Consider the following 21,597-nt stretch of genomic DNA (forward strand, 5'->3'; position numbering starts at 1 on the left):
TCAAAATCTCTACTCCAGTATATAATGAAAACTGAGATCAAAAAGCAGAAGTGCCTGGGTTTGTGATGTGCTGGGGGCCTGCAGTCCCGCTGTTTCCAAGCGGAGGAAGATGTGCACATCACTCTGGAGATCAGCTTGCACCACTTTCCAAAGCACCAGTCTCCTTTTTCACTGGCACCTGTGAGCTCTGAGTCACCCCATGGGCTGTGCCTCTGCTGAAGCCATGCACTCTGTCCCCAGTGCTACTGGGATGCAGAGAATGAGTTAAAGCAGATGGGATTAGCAAACTGCAGATCATCGGAAATTAGCCAATGTGGAAAAAAACCCTTGGTCAGAACTGTGGTAAGACTATCTAAGTAGGTCACAACAAAACTACATCAAATGAGCAAAGGAGGTGTAGGTTCAGTCTGTCAACAAGAAACCAGACATTTTCCCGCTCTGCCCTGCCAGTAACCCGCAGAAAAACAGCTACTGTCCTAGTCGCTGGTTTTTAAAACTCAGGCATGTTCGTAACTATTCATGCGGCTTTCACTTTTAAGTAAATGAGTGTCAATGTCATAAATCTGAAATTTCATTTGATTAAGTTTACAGCTGATATTTCAGAGGGCCTTTAAAACAATTTGAGGTACTCAATGAGTGTGTTTGTACAGGTCCCCTTTTATTTCCTGAGCTAGTCAGACCAGAAATCAAAGAAATGCATGTGATGCTGTTATACTGTCCCATGTCCCTGTCAGCCCAGCAGCTTGAACTTGCACCGGATGGATGGATGGATGGATGGATGGATGATGGATGGATGGATGGATGGATGGATGGATGGATGGATGGATGATGGATGGATGGATGGATGGATGGATGGATGGATGGATGATGGATGGATGGATGGATGGATGGATGGATGGATGGATGGATGGATGGATGATGGATGGATGGATGATGGATGGATGGATGGATGGATGGATGGATGGATGGATGGATGGATGATGGATGGATGGATGGATGGATGGATGGATGGATGGATGGATGATGGATGGATGGATGGATGGATATCCTCAACTGACTTTATAATCAGAAAGGTGCTAATTAGCATTATTTTCCAGGATGCACAGGAGACTTTAGAGACCCAATCCCAGCAGCAGCCTGGGCCAGGAGGGCATTTGAACTTAGACCAAATAAAGCTGGTCTAAATTTTATTTTAACTTGCTGATTAAAATCACTAATTAATTACTCACTGCTATTTTAATTCAAGTGCATTTTTATGCTGTTTTTGAGGCAGTGGCTTTTGATTCAGCTCAGTGGGACGTGTCTGAGGCTCTGTTGTTGCTGTAGGGCCAGGCTGTGGCTGGAGGTGGGAGCCGTGACCAGCTGTGCCCTGCACAGGTCAGCTCAGCCAGGGCAAGGGCTCCAGCAGGTGAACGTGTCTGGGTGGAAAATCAGGATCCACGTCTGCCCTGGGCACCGCAGAGCAGGCCTGGTGTGCCACTTGCAGGCATCTCACCCTGGAGCCACAGCAGCCTGGGGGACAGCCTGTGCCACCGTGACCGCAGAGGCGGCTCTGGGGACAGGGAGCGATGGTGGCTCTGGGGACAGGGAGCAATGGTGGCTCTGAGGACAGGGAGCGATGGTGGCTCTGAGGACAGGGAGCGATGGTGGCTCTGGGGACAGGGAGCAATGGTGGATCTGAGAGACAAGACAGGATGGCAGCTGTGGGGACAAGGAGCAATGGTGACTCTGGGGATGGGGAGCAGTGGTGGCTCTGAGAACGGAGAGCAATGGGGCTCTGGGATACAGAACACGATGGCGGCCCTGGGGACAGGACACTATGGCGGCTGTAGGGACAGGACACGACGGCGGCGCTGCAGCCGCTGCCCCCGCCGGCAGGGGGCGCCCCAGCCTCCGCCGCCCCGATGCGCGCGCGGAGCGGGAACGGTGTCGCGCGCCCGCCGCCGCCCCCGCGGCCGTTCCTCCGCCGCCGCCGCGCGCGGCCGGACGTGCCCGCCCGAGCGCCGGAAGCGGCGGCGCGCGGGGCGCCGTGGGAGCGTGAGCCCGGCAAGATGGCGGAGTGAGTGCGGGGCGGCGGGGGCGGCCCGGGGCTGCGGGCCACGGCCGTGCCGTGCCGTGCCGTGCCGTTCCGTGCCGTGCCGTGCCGTTCCGTTCGGCGCCGTGCCGGCCGGGATCGGTCGCGCTGCGGGGCACGGGCGGGCTGTGCCGTGCCGTGCCTGCCGGAGGTGCCCGTCCCCTCCGCAGCGGCTCGCGGTGCGGTGCCGTGCGGTGCGGCCCCAGGCCCCGCGCGGTGCCGGAGCGGCGGGCACGGGCCGCAGTGGCAGTGGCGGAGGCACCGGGACCGGCAGCGGGGTTGTTGCTGTTGCTGTTGCCGTGCCCAGCCGGTCGTGCCCTCGGTACCAGGCTCGGTGCGCAGCGGGGTGGGCGCTCAGCAGTGGCTCCGGGAACGGGAGCCTGCCGTGTTTGTCTGATCGGGCTGCTTCTGAAGCACACCGTGAGGAGCCGGTCACCGGCACGAGCTCCGGGTGATCTGGTGGTGGGTCGGTGTGTGCATGTCTGAACTGGGCTCTGTCGTGCTGCTCCCGTCCGCTATAATCACACATTGTGTTGTCCTGACAGGTCTGCAAATGCCACCCACGAGGTCATCAATGCCACCCTCCACACTCTGCTGGCCGCCACTACCAAGCTGGTGGCACCTACGCCTCCCAAGCCCATCCTTCCAGTTCAGACTGGAGTCCAGGCACAGCAAGAGGAACAGTCCAGTGGCATGACGATTTTTTTTAGTCTTCTTGTTATAGGTGAATGATGAATTGAATGTCTGTTAATCTCTGTTAACTGTACTCTGTGTCTGAGGACATAGGCCAACCCAAAATCATAGTTATTATTCCTCCTCTGGTTCTCTCTGAGAAGTGGCATTTTGCGCAGGCACAGGGGTTTGGAACATTGGTGGTGATGGAAGCCACTGCTTACACTGGTGCTTTGGTTTATTGCCAGAGTGAAGTCTACTAAATCATTAGAAGTTTGTGTATTTTAAAAATACTACTTAAAAGTATATTTTACTCTTTTCCAACACTCCTGAATCTCCATTCTTTTCCCTTCACAGCAATTTGCATCATATTGGTGCATTTACTGATAGAATACCGGCTTCATTTTTTACCAGAGAGCGTGGCTGTTGTTTCCTTAGGTAAGTAACCATGACATTTTTATGTTGGATTTGTGTTAATCCAGGGACTGTCAGTAGTGTGCACTGGAGATGTTACGAATATGAACGAGGCCGAACTTCCTCTGGAGAAAGAGGTTCTCGTTTATTAAAATAGCTGCCAGGAACGGAGCACCCAGGGTAAGCCCAGGCACCCACAGAGCAAGCCAGACCAGAACAGTGCGCTGCCCCCACGTGCACTGGGCTCTCCCCACAAAAGTTTCTGAAAAGAACGACCCCGACCCACGGAACTGCCCCATTTATAGTCCCCCTCGAGGCCAGGATTGGTCCATTTTGGATCCACATGGTGATTGGTCCGTTTTCAGGCTTCCCATTGGTCTTTACCGCCATTCATTCCGGACCAATCGTTGTGCAGGGCTTCGAGTGATTGGTCAGATCTTCCATCCAGTCCCTCGTCATCCTCGCCTTGCGCCGCCAGGCCGCTGTTCCGCCAAACCCTGGGCCCTTCTAGAACATTCTAATAACCCCCCCTCAACATAATGCAATTAATATAACATAATTAATACACTATAATTGAACTATACCCTCATTTAACTTTTACCTATAAGAGAGATAATGCTCTGTTGTGTGTTAGCCATCACTAGAAAGATACGGCACACTGAATGCAGGGAAGAAAACAAGTAATTCTCAGAGTTAAACTGATTGAATAAATAAAGAAATGAGCATACACACAGAGACCGGCCCAGGAAAATGACACCTGTAGGGACGTCGCTGCCTGAGTACTTTGGCATCTTCCTCTGAGGATGGTTTGCATCCTCAGGGCAGGACAAGATGTGCAACACCCCCGGTCATGAGGCTCCAGCCTTCCCTTTGAGCTGGTACATGAGTTTATATTGGTGTTGGCAGGTTTATGTCTGAGTGTGGGATTTTAATGTAGCTGGGGGCTGCAACTGTCCCAAAAACTCACCTGGACTGCCAGACCCTTAACTGTCCCAGCAGTACCATGACAAGAGCTTTTCCTATGGCTAGGGCTACAAGAGTGTCATGCTTCATGGGGATCGGGTGTGTACTTCATTTTGAATAAATTTGGAGTATTTCTGAGCCTACAGTTTTATGTCAAGGTAATTTAATTTATTTGTATGCTGCTGCTCCTGATTTATAAATGTGTAATTGAGGAGCAAATCAGGTAAAATATTGATTCTTTTCTCTACTGTATTTTTCTCTAATATTCATTATTTAATCAATGTACTCTCAGCCTGGTGGGAGTACAGCACCTGTGTGATCCCTGCAGCTGCCAGCACAGTGACCCTCTGGTCCTGCTAATGCTCTGCACAGCTGCAAGAGCACAGCTTGAGTTTCAAGTATCCAGTTTTGCCAGCAGTGCCAGAAGTGAGGTGTGTCCTGTTTTGACTTGTAAATTTAGCAGTCCTCTCAGGAAGTTATTGAAGGCTAATAAAAGTGGCAGCAGAGAAGAGAGATATGATTTTCACAAGTGTTTTTCCATCCATTGTCTGAGCTGCTCGGAAGCTTCTGGTTTATGTTTCCTAGAGGGTGTGTCTCTCCTGCTGGACAGGGTGGGAGTGCATTCTCTGAGGCTGGGTTTTGATCCTCATCCTTATAAGTTGCTGGAATTTTGTTGGTAAAAATAGTTTCCAGAAATGTTTTTTCTCTTTGACTTGTTACTGAGTTTTAACATGTTTTCAGGAAAAATAAAGGTTGGTTGCAATAAGAAAATGCCTATAAAATTTTTAAAAAATGAGGTATAGATTAACTGGTGCAGACTAACCCTTCTAATTAGCCCCTTGACAAAACTGACCTGCCTGATTTAATAGAAACAGCTGATCTAAACCTGCATTCATTCATTTAGTAATAAAGAAAGAGTAGTTTGTAAACATGTGGCATGTGAATGGCTGTCTGCATTCTGTCCTTCAAGGAACAGCAGACCTTTGATGTTGCTTCATTTATGTTTTCCTCTTCCTTTCCACAGAAACCATTTCATGGAACAATTATTTCTCCCCTCTGGGACCGAAGCCTTCCCAGATCTTTGTATAAAGGAGGGCTTAGGCCTCGTGGCTTTGTGTGTGTGACACATCCATCAGCAGTAATCCATGTGATTCTGTTTGTGAGACTCTTTTGTTAGCTGCAGCAGGAGAGGAGGTCTCATGAGTCACAGAAAAGCACACTTACCATGAGTTACAGGAAGGCATACTTCAGGCTCCTCAGACACTCTGTACCTTTTGTTTGGAGTATTTGGCTTCTGTCCCAGTGTTTGACTGTGAAGTCTCCATTCTGTAAATTATAAAACACAAGTAGGCAGAGGCACAGATCTGAAATCTGGCAGAAGACAAGTTCCCTAGAACTACTTGAAAACAATTAATGACAGTTCATGAGTTATCTTCTTGACTTCCAGAGGAAATCTTGTTACAGTTTTATGTTTGAAGATGTATGGGAGGAAAGAGTGCTATAACCTTTAACCACCAAGTTTGCAGCAGCCTTGATAAAATTCTATCTTCTGTATTCACATTATTTCTACATGACTTAAACAGTGTGTAATTCATTTGGAAAATAGTTCTGACAGGATCTCCACCCTGGTCAGAGTTTGTTGCCTTCTTCATTGCCAGAAAGGGCTATGATTTCATTCAAACAAAATTCATTTTTGTGGAGAAGACTGATTTCGTTTAAGCTGCTTTAACTGCAGATAATATTGAAGTGACATGAAGCACAGATGCCTAACTCATAACTTGCTGGTTCTTCAGCAAGCAAGGTGCAATTTCATTTGAGTGCAGCTAGGATGAGAAGTGGTTTTGAGTAGTTAAGCCTGTTATCTTTCTGACCCAGTGAGCATCACTCTCTCGGTAGGTCTGTTTGGAGCTGGGATATCCCAAGAGACAATCTGTTGTGCAGGGAAACTGCAGTTATGTAAGGTATTGGAAACTGGGTATTTGGGGATTAAACCCAAAACCACTCAGTGCTTTCATGGTTTAGGGGTGAAACTAACTTGCACTATGTTTTGCATTGTTTTCACTTCTAAAACTTGGAGAGCTGATAAACAGTGACACATTTTGTTGCTATTTCAGAATGTTTTCTTATTCTCTCCTAGGTATCCTTATGGGAGCTTTTATAAAAATCATAGAGGCTCAAAAGCTGGCCAACTGGAAGGTATAGTTGTAACAATTAATTTTTAAATGTAGAAAAGTCCCTAAATCTTACAAAAAAGGCTTTGTAATACTTGGTGTTTTAGAGGGCAAGTCCTGGCAGAAGTTTCTCTTGAGAGCTGAAGTCTCCATTGAAGGAAGGATTTTGCCTCCTACTGTTTCTCCACATTATCGAAGCAATGAACTCTTCACTATTCCTGCTTTAATTTAAAATCTTGCGGCATTTAAACTATGATTTTGTTTCACAGCACTGAACAATTTATTAGATCAGTGAACTGACTGAAGTCACAGTGATTTGAATTGCCAGTTCTGAACAGAATTTATATCAGCCAGCTGAACATCTTGGTCTGAGTAGTGAATTTTAATCCTAGCTTGTAATTTTATATTTCTTGGCAGTTATTGCCCTAAAGGAAGATGTTTTTCTCCTTAGTTGAAATACATTAAAATGCATAGATTTTCAATCTGATGTAGCTTTTGAACTACATATTATACTTTTATTTTTTTATCAACTAACCACACTGGTTCTGTGTACACTTGTTTAAACAATTACATAGCTCAGCAGTTGTGTTGAAATATTTCATTTTTACATATGAAGTCATTAGAAACAATGGGGGCTGCAGTAGTTAGTGCTTTTTCATTCATGCTTTGTGTCAACTGGATTTGACTTAAAATTGAAAATCAATTAAATGGCCACAACATCAGCATTTTAAAGTAGTTTCTTACAGATTAAATAAAATAATCTGAGTAAGATCATGCATGTAAGAGAGAAAAAGAAAGCTTCATGCTCTGATTAGGGCAGTTGTTCTCTAAACACAGCAAATACTGATCACAGCTGATCAATTACATGGGGGTTTTCTGGGAAGTGTTGGTCACATCTTGGGAGGCACTGGGGAGTTGTGCTTGTTTGTGTTGTCAGCCAAGGTGGAAGGCCACAGATATCACATTATTATTTTTTATTTGAGTTATTTTCATTGTAATAAACCTTAGGTTTTAACACAGGCTGTTGTAATGTTAGATCAATAATTATGGACTTTATTACATGGTTTTAAATGGTTCTAAATTTACTAAATACCTTCTGTTTATCTGATAAGATAAAAAATGAAATATTTAACTGCAGGCTATATCCCTGTACAAAGCAAATCTTGGATAATCTCCCTGCCCTGAGAACTTTGCTGTTTAACTTCTGAGTGTTCATTCAGGTTCAGCACTAGGACCTTGTGCTTGCTGGTTGTTCTTGTTCTCACAGCTGATAGTGAGAGCCCCCATGTTTTATTTTCCTCTGGTGCCATGCAGCACAAGCACAGTCCTTCCTTTCCACTGCTCTCATTCCTTGCCCAGCTGTGTCTCAGGTGTCTGTGGGGTGCAGCCCAGCTCTGTGGGTTTGCTGAGGGGCAGGTGCAGGTGCTGTGCTGGCAGGAGCAGGCAGAGCCAGCCGTGCACTCACAGGGCTGTGCTGCGCACCCAGAGGATGAGTTTGGTTTGCTAAGCCCCCAAATCCTACAAGATGATTATCAGTGGTACAGGCAGGAATGAGACTGTAAATAAAGAGATGAGTACCTCTGTTTTGAGAGCTGGTGTTAGAACAGAGCAGTCCATCAGCTGTTCACCCTGGCTTTAAACAAGTTAGTCAGTGCTTGTGGAGGTGACAGCTCTGGGGGGAGCAGGAGGGAGGAAACAGGTGGGCACAGAGACTGGCCCCTCAGCTGGCATTCATTTGCCTTCTGTGCCTGCTCTGCCAGCAGAAGAACCAGGGTGCCAGGCTGGGGGTGCAGCATGAGCAGTGTTAGCCAGGGATGAGATAAGTGACAGAGACTGAGGACACAGAAAATAGCATCTTACCTCATGGTGGGTTCCATTTATATCACTGTGATGGCAAAGAGGAACCATCAGAACAGTCCCATTGAATTCAGCAGAAATGACATCTGCTGAGAAGAATCCAGCCTCAGGCCCCTCAGGTGGTGTGTCACCTGAGCCTGGTCACCTGCAGGGGCGCTGGGCTGATGATGTGATTTTCTTGTCAGGTGATGAGTTTTCCAGTGAAACTGCTCGGTCCCAGTTAACCTGTTCTGTTCCAACAGTGGCCAGGAGGTCACTGTTCCTTGGCAGTCCTTACAGATTTCCAAACTCTCAGATAAAGTGGGAATACTCTTTGTGGAAACAGGAAGATTTTTCCTTTACCGTAAATAACCTGTTTCTATGCAGCTTTTTTGGAGACAGTAATTTAAAATAAGTAACTCCTAGTTTTCTGTCACTGGGTTGAAAAAGAACAATAGAAGCAGCAGCCCTGGAATAGTGTACTGTTCTTCAGTCTTGTATTTCATGATAAGAAGGGAGAAAGATTTTTCATTTTCCATCACTATTTTAATAGCTTTTCTTTTGGAAGATTTGATGTTATTTCAATATTGATGATATCCCTGAAATTAAAATGATTTTTTTTTTTTTTGCAGGAAGAAGAAATGTTTCGTCCAAATATGTTTTTTCTGCTTTTGCTTCCACCTATTATATTTGAATCTGGATATTCACTGCACAAGGTCAGTCCCTGCCAGACACTCATTTTGGATGTTGAGGTTTTGTTTGGAACAGATTCTGCTTTTAGTTATCTCCATGAAGCTTAGGATAATTGCATTAAATTCCATTATATTAATCATTAGGGAATTGAGAGTGCAAAATTTAAACCCCTTCAGCCCAGAGTGCAGGGAGTGTAGCTTGTTGCTGATAACTGAGTGCTGGCAAGGGGTGGGGCAGGGCACAGACGAGGTTTTCCTTGGCTGGAGAGGTTCTTACCTCACCAGAGCTGTACCAGGGCTGCTGTGAAGGAGAAGTGGGAAAGGTGGGGTCACTCAACAGCTAAAGAAGAGGGAGATGTGTGTGAGGTTGTGAGCCTTGCCTGGGGACCCGTGTTTCCATGGGCATTTCTCACAGCTCCCCTCCTGGCCCAGGGGCTTTGGTGCTCCCTTGGGCAGCCTTGTGCTCCAGCTGTGCTGCAGGAGAGCAGGGAGCAGTGGCCATGGTGATACCAGGAGCTGCTGCCAACACTGGAGACCTTCTCATACAAAATCACAAGCAATGGACTAGCAGCTGGGAAGTGTACAAGCCTTTTTCACATGCCCTGTCTCCAGCAGAGGGATTAACTTACCCTTTTGCCAGGTGGGAAATATGTCTGAGTGCTGATGAATATCCAGCTGTTTGCCTGAGGATTGGGCTCTTGCTATGGTGCCAGCCAGGGAATCAGTGCTGGGAGTCAGAGGAATTGCTGTTGTCCTCAGGAGAGCAGCAGTCTCTGGGCAGATGGTATGGATGTGTGTCCTGGGGTACCTGGAACCAAACTGAGCCTTTGTAATGGGAAACCCAGTTGTGAGCTTGAATCTAATTAAATGGAAACCCAAACATGAGTTTTCCCTCAGGCCATTTGTACTAATTTACTTATTTTATTACTGTGTTCCAGGGTAATTTTTTTCAGAACATTGGTTCCATCATTCTGTTCTCAGTATTTGGCACTGCAATATCAGCTTTCATTGTAGGTGGAGGAATCTATTTCCTGGGCCGGGTAAGACTTACTGTTTAAAGCACTCCATTTTATCTGGCTTGTTGTTTGCAAGTCCCTTTTTCAAGAGCAGACAAATAGAGTGAAGTGAATTCTGGGTCACGCAGTGCAGTTCTCTGCTCTCACCAAGGCAGTTTTACACACCCCTTCCGTGGATATTGCTGGAGAGGCTGTGTAATCTCCCTCCCTGAAGTACTTCAGAGCTCTCTGCACACAATCCTGGCTCCCGTGTTCCAAGGGCCCTGTGAACTGGAGGGCTGGGGTAGGTGACCTCAGGGGTCCCTTCCAGCCTGAGCCACTCTGACACAGCATGTCTGGGAAAAGCAGTTAAGACTTGAGCTTTGCTTTTTTCTAACTTCCACAATCTTCCTGTTGGAAGGCTGTTCTAAAACCTGTGTTCTCTAGAGCCATCTTATACTCTACAATATTAATTTTGGTGTTTCCCATTGGCTACATATAGACACAGATATTTATCTTTTCTCTCAGACTTCATTCTGGAAGGCCAAGCATTGTATACTTTCCTCTTTGCCACTCAGATTTCTCCTCCTCTGAATGTCATGGTTACCCTTCTCACCTGACTCTGCTCTAGTTCCCTGATCTGGGGTGACCAGAGCTGTAGGAGTAGATTACAGTGGGAGGGCAGTGTTAAACTGGACAACATCACTACTGTGAATTTTTCTTCACAATGAATTCAGGATTTGATGAATAGTTTGGTTTTTAAGAACAGAAGAACACCATAGTTAATTGTGATTATGTTCTACCTATTCTTTCAGGCTGATGTAATTTATAAACTCAACATGACAGACAGGTAAGTTCTTGGGGAAATGGTGTAGTTTATGAAATAAAGCTTTCTTCAGGATAGCTGTAGGTGGGAAATGCACTGCAGTTGGCCCCCTCTTTTGGTCAGTGTATAGACTGCTGAGATTCAACATTGTATATGAAACTAAGAAATAGATGCAACACTTCTATACCATATTTATTACCCTTATTTCCAAATAGTATTGTATTGTATTCCATCATTTGCATTCCAGTCTATTCTGTTCTGTGCTCAGTGATTTCTTGAGAGAGATACTGGGTATTTTAACCAAACTTTAAGATTTGTAAATCTTGATTAGCTGGTATTATTAATACATGTGATAGGGGGATAACTTCCTTGTCCACATCCTCTCTTAAAAGACAGGGTAAAGTTTTCAGAATCAATAATGTAAATTTTTCAAGAACTTGGCAAGTGGCCAAGTTCTTATGACTGGAAAGAAAGTACTTTCTTATCACTGTGTAGAAACTGTAACACAAATGAGCTTTGTTACAGTTGTTCATGTAAGTTACTAGGTAGGTGTTTTTCTTTCACTTAGTGTCCTCTTTTGTGTTCTCCCAGTTTTGCATTCGGCTCTTTGATATCTGCAGTTGACCCCGTGGCTACTATTGCCATTTTCAATGCCCTTAATGTGGATCCTGTGCTTAACATGTTGGTTTTTGGAGAAAGTATTCTCAACGATGCAGTCTCAATTGTCCTGACCAAGTAAGTGCATTGGAGCCACACGTGTTTATGGAAACAGTCACTAAGTCACTACACTGTTTTCTGTTTGTTTTTTGGTCTACAGTTATTCTTCCACCTTCCTTTGGAGCACATTGTGTATTTCAGGTGTGAGGCTGAATCCTGCATGGTGCTCCTGTGTCAAAAGCAATCCATAACATGAACTGCACGGGCAGGGGACAGTAAATGGTTGCCTCATTTCCCTACCTCAGAGCCTTATCTCATTGACCCTAGATAATGGATTCTTTCTAATTCCATTCATGATCAGCTCTCTTTCCATGGAGGGTCCTGGCAGCAGGAGCCCCAGATGTGACCTGTCAGGCACAGCAATGTTCACCTTCCCTGCTGCTCTGTCTCTGTGCCATTGGCTTGTGCCCAAAGTGCCGCTGTGCCTGGCCGGCAGTACAGTCCATGCACTGGGGTCGTGTTCATGTTGGGGCTACAGACAAGAGGAACCTCCAGGATCCTTATCTGTTGCCTATGAGAATTCTTTGGGGCTGAAAGAGTAAAGAATGGAGAGGTGTGTCTTCATCTTATTGCTGAAGCCAATAGGAGTGACTGTGAATGTATAGAAGGAACAGCTGTGCCAAGCAGGTAGTGAAGTCAGAGTAATTTTCTAATGGATTAATTGCTTTTATTACAGTTGTGGTGCTTCCAGTGCTGAAGGCTAAAAGCAGCCAAAAGAAACACTAGCTAGAATCTGTGTGTTCTTTGCACAGAATTGTCATTAAATATATTCCTGAAATTCAAAGAGGTTTCTTCCCTTTCCTGTTAAGAGCTGCTTTGTTTTCCTTCAGTGACCTTCTTGTCTCTCATCCACACCTAAATATTTGATGAGAGTTCTTCCTGTTCATTTGTTCTTCTCAGAGGATCACATGAGTTTTTAGCACTGTAAAATGTGTTTTCTTTTCCTTCTCAAAGTTTGAACATTGTTTTCAAATGCTGGGCATCACCATAGCCTATTTACGCCATTCTGGGATTCTTCAGAGGAGCAATGCTGGGTTTTTAGCAGAATTAGGTTTCCCTTTGGGGATTACACTGAGGCTTGATTTAACATCTTTTGACATTCCTCTTGTTATATATATCACAGTAAAAGCCTTTTAAGAGTGGTAGCAACAAAGAAATTGGAGTCTTTTTTGTTGTTATGCTCAAAAGATGTTTGATATTTTTGGATCCAGGCTTAGAATGTATAACCATTTCTTTTTATTTCTCTTTTAATTGTATCTAGCACAGCAGAAGGTTTGACAAGGGAAAATATGTCAGATGTAAGTGGATGGCAAACCTTTCTACAGGCACTGGGATACTTTCTCAAGATGTTCTTTGGCTCTGCAGCACTTGGCACACTTACTGGTCTTATTTCTGCATTAATATCCTTTTTTAATTTTGGTGATTTATATGTATACATTGGTGAACTGCAACTTCCTAGTAGTATTTTTCTCCCCATCTTCTCCAGCATTTCTTAGAGGATATTTCTTATTAGACATTATTTCGGTTTTATGTTAGTGTGCATGGGAGTGTATTAAAAGTGGCATCAAATTTTTATGAACATAATTAAGGTCTGAAATGTTGTATAATAGCTTATGTGCATTGGAGTGTTATAAGATATGGTAATTGTTTTGTAAATTCAAAATATATTAATTCCATTTCAATACCAATCCATTTTAACAAGCATATGGCTTCTTCTTTACATACATAAAACAGTTAATTAAAAAGAAAAAAAAACTGCTTTTCCCAGGGGCCTTTGAGTCAACCCAGCTCGTTTGTCCCTATGGATCATGTGCAGGCAGCTGAATGCAGACACTGTTCTATTTGGATTTACCCTGGGTTATATTTTGCCTCTTCCACTTCCATGAATTGGTTGCTAAACAACCCAGGAGCTGCTGTGCTGAGATCAGGAGGGCTGTTTGCTGTGGCCCAGACACCTTTGTTCCTTCTTGGGCTGGTTTAATGCTAGCTCTGACTTCACTGTGTGAGCTCTGGGCTGTGCAGCTGTACTTGGATCAGCTGGAATACACTGCCAAACACTTGGTTTGTAAACAGCAGGAAGAGAATATTTGATTAAATACAGACTAATTTCCCCTTTTGGTTCATCAGCTTAATTCAAAAACTTTGAAATTATTCCATACATCACAACAAAAGAGGGAAACAGATGTTTAACACGTCTTTGACTCATATCTAAATTATACTAAGTCAAAGAGAAAAGCAGCTTGTTTGCCCTTTAGAATTACTTGTGCCTCAAAAGTATTTGACTTACCTGTTGTTATCAGTATTGTAGAGGCACATCAATAAGAGATCTTGTTCTGTGTCTATCTCTGTCTTCTGACAGACTTCTATCAGCAGTAGCTTCTATAAGACACATTCCTCTCATAAGAAATTACTAATCTTTCCATACTTGAGTTGAAGGCCAATATGTAGATTTTATTGGTTATTCAGTAGAAGTACATTAAGCGTAACCATTGTTTTGTAATGGAATGAACACATCAAAATATTTCTTTGATTTATTTTTTAGTTTACTTTTTCCATAACATTTCTGTGTGTACGTACTAAAGCACATTGATTTAAGGAAGACACCTTCCCTGGAATTTGGGATGATGATTATCTTTGCTTACCTTCCTTATGGACTTGCAGAAGGGATCTCACTCTCAGGTGAGTAGCAGAATGAGTTCTGACCACACTGTTTGGTATGTTAAAATATTTGTATTGCTGCAGAAGCAGGTTTTGCCTTGTGAGAAGATGACTCTGGAGGATCTCAGCAGTAAATCCTCGCAGAGTCCTGTGCTGACTGCCCCGTTCCTGCCACAGGTATCATGGCAATCCTGTTCTCTGGCATCGTGATGTCTCACTACACTCACCACAACCTGTCCCCAGTGACACAGATCCTGATGCAGCAGACACTCAGAACTGTGGCTTTCATGTGTGGTAGGTGCTGCCTGCTATTAAATCTAGTATTAATCCTTTAAAATGTCACTTGCATGGAGCTGTGGTTCTGTTGGGAGCAGCAGAGGTGTGAATTTGCATCCAGGCATTTGTGTGTCTGTGGTCCTTGTCTTTAAGAGAAGAGTTCCTGAGAGTGGAGGCTGGAAGGCACTCAAAAGTCACCTTTCCTGCCACGCTGGATAAAACATGCAGTAAATCTCTCTGCCATCCTGCAGGCTCCTGCTAAGATTTGCCATAAGATTGATGGCCAAATAGAGATCACTGACTCCTGTGTTCCTCTAGTCTGTTTTTAGTTCTAGGAGGTGGGGGTTGAGTGGTATTTTTTTATGTTTTTTAATATAAAAAGCTACTTGCAAAAACAGTAACTTTACATATGGAGGTTTTTGGAAGTAGTGGTACAAGCAGCTCAGTCCTAGAGCCTTTCCAGTTCCTTTTGCAAACCAAGCCTTTGAAGAAATGACATGTTCCTGCATTACAAACATGTCCCTGATTTCTGGGGGCTGCCATGAATGAATTCTGTATTGTTTGCAGGAGGATGCAGTGTGATCAGGGAGTGGCTTTGCTGCAGAGGGAACTTAACCACTCCTTAGTGAGCACCAGCAGCTCTCCAGGGTTTGGTCAGGAAATCCTGTTTTATGTACTGTATGTAGTAATTAATAGCAGCAGTAGAAAAGATTTTCTAGAATTGTTTATTTAAATGTGATTTCTCTTTTTCAGAAACGTGTGTTTTTGCATTTCTTGGCCTGTCAATTTTTAGTTTTCCTCACAAGTTTGAAATGTCCTTTGTCATCTGGTGCATAGTAGGTATTTACTTCCTTCCATATCTTTTTAGATGCATTTTTTGGTATTGGGGAGGGGGAAACACCTTACAGTTAAAAGATTTTAGAATAGTTGTTATGATTTATGGGTTTTTATAAAAAATTCTCTGACTCCTTTCCTAATTCTTTTGTTTTTAAACCCATTTCAGCGTGCCTTAGTGCAGTGACTCTGTGGATCACCTGTTGCCATTATAATGGTTTAATATCAGTATGAGAAGTGTGTTCCTTTTGCAGTGAGGGCAGTGTGGGTCCCTTTCCAGCTGTGTACAGCAGTGCACACTGGCCCATTCAGTGCATGGTTCAAGGGAAGGATTGTTATCTACAGCTTCCCCAGAGAGGGATGTCAGCACAGGGAACTGCTCTGCCTGCACTGCACACAGCTTCCCTAGTTAATACATAACTAAGGTGTGACACTTCCTTCTGGGTGGCATTGCTCTCTCAGGCATGATGCAATTGTGTAATTTTGGGGTGATTCATAAAGGAAAACAGCACAGCCCTTCAAGGATCCTGCTGACTAATTCTAGGATATTTACCTTATCAAGGTCTGTTTGTAGTGGAGCTTAAAAACAATGCTCTGAGAAAACCTTGCCTTTTTCTGAGTTAAAGTTTTCTCTGTGTTTGTTAATTGTTTGCTGTTAAATCAATAGTCCCCTTTTTTTCTTTTCTGCTCTCAAAAGTGTTGCTTCAGTGTGGGGTATGTTTTATAGCCTTACCCAGGGACGTGTTGAGAAACAGGCTGACGTGTATTTGTTTGGCTCCTGGCCTTTCTGAGCAACAGGGAGACAATAGAAATACCTTATTGCCTCTTGGCTGCTGCACCAAGGGACTTATTAAAGGAGCTGAACTGAGGAGCACTTTTACCCAAAGTACTTCTTGGTCTCCCTGGAATGTCTCCTGGGTTCCATTTATTTATTATAAGTAAAGCAACTTGGTTGCCATCAGTGACAGGTCTGATTTAGTTTCAGTTAAGCAGACAAAATGTTTCAGGAGCAAAATTCCACAATGCCCTGTGCTGAAGAGTTTCTCTCTGTTCATGGAGCAGCACACGTGCCTATGAGCAAAAAGAACATATTCACCTTGCCCTGTAAAGCCAGCTGCAACTGGGGCTTGTGGATGTAACACATCAAATGGTCTTTGCTTTTATTTCTGTTTTTCAGGTGCTGGTTCTCTTTGGTAGAGCAGTGAATATTTTTCCACTTTCCTACCTACTCAACTTTTTCCGTGATCATAAAATCACTCCCAAAATGATGTTTATCATGTGGTTTAGTGGTAAGTTAAAGCTCAGAATACTGAGAGCCAGAAAAAATGTTTTATCTCTTTCATTGTGTGGCCCACTTGAGGAGGAACCGGTTTCTCATTGGTTGGGCAAAACTCAGCTCATTTCACTGTTCTGATACCCAAGTGTAAGGAAATATTCTCTTTCCCCTTTGTGCTGGAGGACTTTGCTCTGGTGAGGCCCACAAGAGCTTTTCTGCGTGGAGGTGCTTGTCTCTCTAGGCCCAACAGCTTCACAGTTTGACCAAGAGTGTCTGAAATGCTCAGACTCGTTTAGGGTGGCAGCCCAGTGGTAGCAAATGGGCACGGACAGGATTTGAAGGCCCTGTGGAGGGTGGACAGTTGTGAAGGCCCTGTGGAGGGTGGACAGTTGTGAAGGCCCTGTGGAGGGTGGAGGATTGTGAAGGCCCTGTGGAGGGTGGACAATTGTGAAGCCCTGTGGAGGGTGGACAGTTGTGAAGCCCTGTGGAGGGTGGAGGATTGTGAAGGCCCTGTGGAGGGTGGAGGATTGTGAAGGCCCTGTGGAGGGTGGACAGTTGTGAAGGCCCTGTGGAGGGTGGACAGTTGTGAAGGCCCTGTGGAGGGTGGACAGTTGTGAAGGCCCTGTGGAGGGTGGACAATTGTGAAGGCCCTGTGGAGGGTGGACAATTGTGAAGCCCTGTGGAGGGTGGACAGTTGTGAAGCCCTGTGGAGGGTGGAGGATTGTGAAGGCCCTGTGGAGGGTGGACAATTGTGAAGGCCCTGTGGAGGGTGGACAGTTGTGAAGCCCTGTGGAGGGTGGAGGATTGTGAAGGCCCTGTGGAGGGTGGACAATTGTGAAGGCCCTGTGGAGGGTGGAGGATTGTGAAGGCCCTGTGGAGGGTGGACAATTGTGAAGCCCTGTGGAGGGTGGACAATTGTGAAGGCCCTGTGGAGGGTGGAGGATTGTGAAGGCCCTGTGGAGGGTGGACAATTGTGAAGCCCTGTGGAGGGTGGACAATTGTGAAGGCCCTGTGGAGGGTGGACAATTGTGAAGGCCCTGTGGAGGGTGGACAATTATGAAGGACCTGTGGAGGGTGGACAGTTGTGAAGGCCCTGTGGAGGGTGGAGGATTGTGAAGGCCCTGTGGAGGGTGGAGGATTGTGAAGGCCCTGTGGAGGGTGGACAGTTGTGAAGGCCCTGTGGAGGGTGGACAATTGTGAAGGCCCTGTGGAGGGTGGAGGATTGTGAAGGCCCTGTGGAGGGTGGACAATTGTGAAGGCCCTGTGGAGGGTGGACAATTATGAAGGACCTGTGGAGGGTGGACAGTTGTGAAGGCCCTGTGGAGGGTGGAGGATTGTGAAGGCCCTGTGGAGGGTGGACAATTGTGAAGCCCTGTGGAGGGTGGACAATTGTGAAGGCCCTGTGGAGGGTGGACAATTGTGAAGGCCCTGTGGAGGGTGGACAATTATGAAGGACCTGTGGAGGGTGGACAGTTGTGAAGGCCCTGTGGAGGGTGGAGGATTGTGAAGGCCCTGTGGAGGGTGGACAGTTGTGAAGGCCCTGTGGAGGGTGGACAGTTGTGAAGGCCCTGTGGAGGGTGGACAATTGTGAAGGCCCTGTGGAGGGTGGAGGATTGTGAAGGCCCTGTGGAGGGTGGACAATTGTGAAGGCCCTGTGGAGGGTGGACAATTGTGAAGCCCTGTGGAGGGTGGAGAATCGCTGCTGGGCTCTCCGGGTGCTCAGGTGCTGCTGCTGTTGGTGACTCTCCCTTGCTGCCCTGCTCTCTCCCCTGAGGATTACGTGGTGCCATTCCCTATGCCCTCAGCCTGCACCTGGGCCTGGAGCCCATCGAGAAGCGGCAGCTCATCGGCACCACGACCATCATCATCGTGCTCTTCACCATCCTGCTGCTGGGAGGGGGAACCATGCCCCTCATCAGGCTCGTGGACATCGAGGACTCCAAGCCCCGCAAGAGGAGCAAGAAGGACGTCAATCTCAGCAAGACAGAGAAGATGGTTTGTTTGGGCTTTCATTCACAGCGTCACTGGGGTTTGGGTGGGGAGTTTTTTCCAGTTCAGACATTTTTCAGGACTGGTACATGCTTCTTTACTAAAAAGTAAGATGAAGGCAGTAGAAAAAGCCAAGGTAGTAGGACAAAGCCAAGCAATATAATTTTAATATATCCCAAAGACAGAGTTTGGTTAGTGTTTATACAAAATATGTGTTTGGACAAGGGAAGGAGAAATAATCTCTTAATTCAATCCAATTACAGGTTGAGCTATATAAATTAAAGTAATCCCTGGAAAAGTATAAAGCCGATGATAGAGGATTGAGTCATACACAGAGAGAAAGTAGTTGGTACAGTGTGAGATGGAAATTAATCATAAAAGGCAGATGGAAATTATTTTGAAAAATGCAAAGGTCATGAGAAGGTCATAACAATGGCCCCCCTCTGACTGGACTTTATTTTAAAGCAATTTCTGGCAAAGCAAGAGATCTGACAAAGGCAAAAGCCACTCTGGAACCTCTTGTGCAAAAGAAGAGACTAAAAAGTATCACAGAACATTTTTTGCCTGTTTCTCTCTAAACCATTGAAAAGTATATGCAGAGTATTGTTCTAGAGGATCTTAAGAACATTTTCTCTTTGTATGAGGTTGGTTGTAGTCTTCAGAATGCCCTTGCACTGTCCACACAAGGAAGTGCAGGCAGAGTGCAGGGACAGGGCATGTTTGACAGGGCTCGTTTTCAGTGGGACAATGACAGCAGTGGAGCTTGCTGGATTAAAGCATTGTCCAGCTCACAAGAGAAAACCTGCACAGTCGAAACCTGTTCTCAGCAATAGTGACAATACAAAACATGGAACATTTGAGGTCTTTTCCCTTTCAGCATGGAAAGGGAACTAAGTGGCCCTGGGATTCAGTGGCTGAACAGACTCACAGTCCTAAGCCCTGCGAGGCTGGGATGGGGATTGGTTCCATATTGTTCCAGCATGACAACTGGTTGTGACAAGGGACACCACAGAGCAGGGGCTGAAGCAAGGTGGTGGTGGGATGACTGCCACTTCTCTCGGTTATTCCATCTTTGTGATTTTTCTAGGGAAACACCATAGAATCTGAGCATTTGTCAGAGCTCACAGAGGAGGAATATGAAGCCCAGTACATAAAACGTCAGAACCTCAAAGGGTTTATGCGGCTTGATGTGGAGTATTTGAATCCTTTCTTCACCAGAAGACTCACACAAGAAGTAAGTCTTCCTTATCTTCTTGAAGAAGAGAAACTGGTCGAGTTGGTGGTTGTCCTCAGTACCACACAGGGCTCATCGTGCAGCCACACGACGTGTGTGGGGACAGTGGGACATCTGTGTATTGCTCATCATAGAGAGAGCAGCTGTAATGAGCAGCTGCTCTGTAAGTTGGATTAAATGAGCATCTCAGAGCTCCCCCAGTTAAACTTGGTGTAGGGATTTGCTGAACTCGCCTGTAATCGTGCAGGGAACCATGAAGGGCATCAGGAGTCCCTGGCTGCTAGAAAAAGCTGCTGCCACTCGGGCAGAGTTTTTAAAGAGCTGTCACACACGCTTCCTGCCTCTTAATGTCAGTGGTCCTGTGACTTCGGAGCTGTGCTGTTGCTGCAGAGTGCAGTTTGTGTCTTGGAAATAGGCACCAGCATTGCACCCTGTGCTTTCCAGACTGCTCACTTCCCAGGGTTCTGGGGCTGAACATGCAAAACAACAACCTGACAGTAATTTAACACTGAGTGGCCCCAAGGTGTGAATACTGTGCCTTTTTCACTCCCAGGCTTCAGAAATCTGAGGCTCCTTAGTCACTGAATTCACTGTTTTTCCAATTTCCCATGGAAGCATTTTGGCTTTGGAGTTAATAATTTTGTGTAAGTACACATTCCATCTTCCTAGCCTGCTCAAAAGTACTGTTTTCCTCTTGTTTTGTACTTTTCAAAAGTACCATTTCAGCACTTTCCTACAAAAGCTGAAGTAATTTATTGCAAAACCAGAAAGGAATCAAAAACCAAAGTAAGCATCTGATTCGTAGTTGGTAGCCAAAAGCACGGGCTGCCATCCAGATTGCAACCAAAGGCTGGAAAAATAAGCATGTGAATCACCAGGGCAGGCCACAAGCTTCCCAGTGTCCCTGGCAGCACGAGGAGCAGAGTCAAAGCCAGGCCCTCCAGACAGCATTAGGATTGTTGAAACACAGAGCAGGACTGTCTGGAGAACACAGGTGAAAACACCCCTCACCAAAGCTGTCATCTGTAGCAGTAATGATGTTTTCTGTTGGGAAGCAGGGGGCAGTGGTGCTCAGAGGCAGGAGCAGTGATGTCCCAAGCTGTGCCCAGCCCTGCCCTGCAGTGCCCCACGGGTGACACGCTGTGCTTTGCTTTGCCCCAGGACCTGCACGACGGGCGCATCCAGATGAAGACCCTGACCAACAAGTGGTACGAGGAGGTGCGCCAGGGCCCCTCGGGCTCCGAGGACGACGAGCAGGAGCTGCTGCAGCAGAGCGGGGCCGGGGCGCGCTGAGCCCCCCGTGCCTCGGGGCCAGGGCTGGGCTCCTGCACTGCAGCCTGTGCTCCTCGTTCAGGTGACACCCACAGCTCTGCTGCCGCTGTTCAGGAAGGGAAGCCCACAAGGGTCAGACGCTGGGTGGGCTCAAGGAGGAACCTTGTGCTCAGGCTTCACTGCGCAGCAAATTCCAGGCAGCCCGATGAAGGGCAAACCATCTGCCATGGAATGATGCCATTGTTAATGGGGATGGGCTTGTTCCCATCCCAAAACCTGCTGGGACCACACGCTGCAGGACAGGGCCGTGTGTGGCTCTGCAAAACAACAAATTGCACTTTACCTTTTATATGTATATAAATATATTCATTCACAGCATGAAGAGTCTTGACAGCTTATACTGTGAATTTGTTTCAGCACTAGTAAGGGAATCTGACTGGAGGAAACATATAATTTATGGAATTTGCACATTTTGAACCCAGAAAAGATGCATACCTTGACAAGAGCAGATGTTGCACATACAGGGAATCACCTCTGGAAATGTAGTTTTGTCACTTAAGAAATCCTTGACTTCTGTTTTATGGGATTTTTTGGTTTTTATGGTGAGGGATCTGATCCACAGTACTGATTATAGCATGGTTTTGGGAAAATGGGGGTCTGTGACAGCACAGAGCTGCGTTTGAAATTGTAGCTCTTTT

The 21,597-nt window shown here is 45.8% G+C and overlaps 1 protein-coding gene across 1 annotated transcript; it reads left to right on the plus strand.

The window, feature by feature from the left end:
* The first annotated feature begins 2,009 nt into the window (after positions 1-2,009).
* Positions 2,010-20,938, plus strand: SLC9A8 (solute carrier family 9 member A8). Its single transcript, XM_058036479.1, has 16 exons — positions 2,010-2,059; positions 2,620-2,798; positions 3,104-3,184; positions 6,261-6,319; positions 8,763-8,846; positions 9,761-9,862; positions 10,633-10,667; positions 11,235-11,378; positions 12,622-12,760; positions 13,934-14,039; positions 14,196-14,312; positions 15,048-15,130; positions 16,306-16,417; positions 18,179-18,399; positions 19,481-19,627; positions 20,789-20,938. Exons 1-16 carry the CDS (start codon positions 2,052-2,054, stop codon positions 20,918-20,920), a joined length of 1,749 nt encoding a protein of 582 aa, XP_057892462.1. The 5' UTR covers positions 2,010-2,051; the 3' UTR covers positions 20,921-20,938.
* Positions 20,939-21,597: the final 659 nt, after the last annotated feature.

This window comes from Melospiza georgiana, chromosome 17 (assembly GCF_028018845.1).
Source record: "Melospiza georgiana isolate bMelGeo1 chromosome 17, bMelGeo1.pri, whole genome shotgun sequence".
NCBI classification, from domain to species: Eukaryota; Metazoa; Chordata; class Aves; order Passeriformes; family Passerellidae; genus Melospiza; species Melospiza georgiana.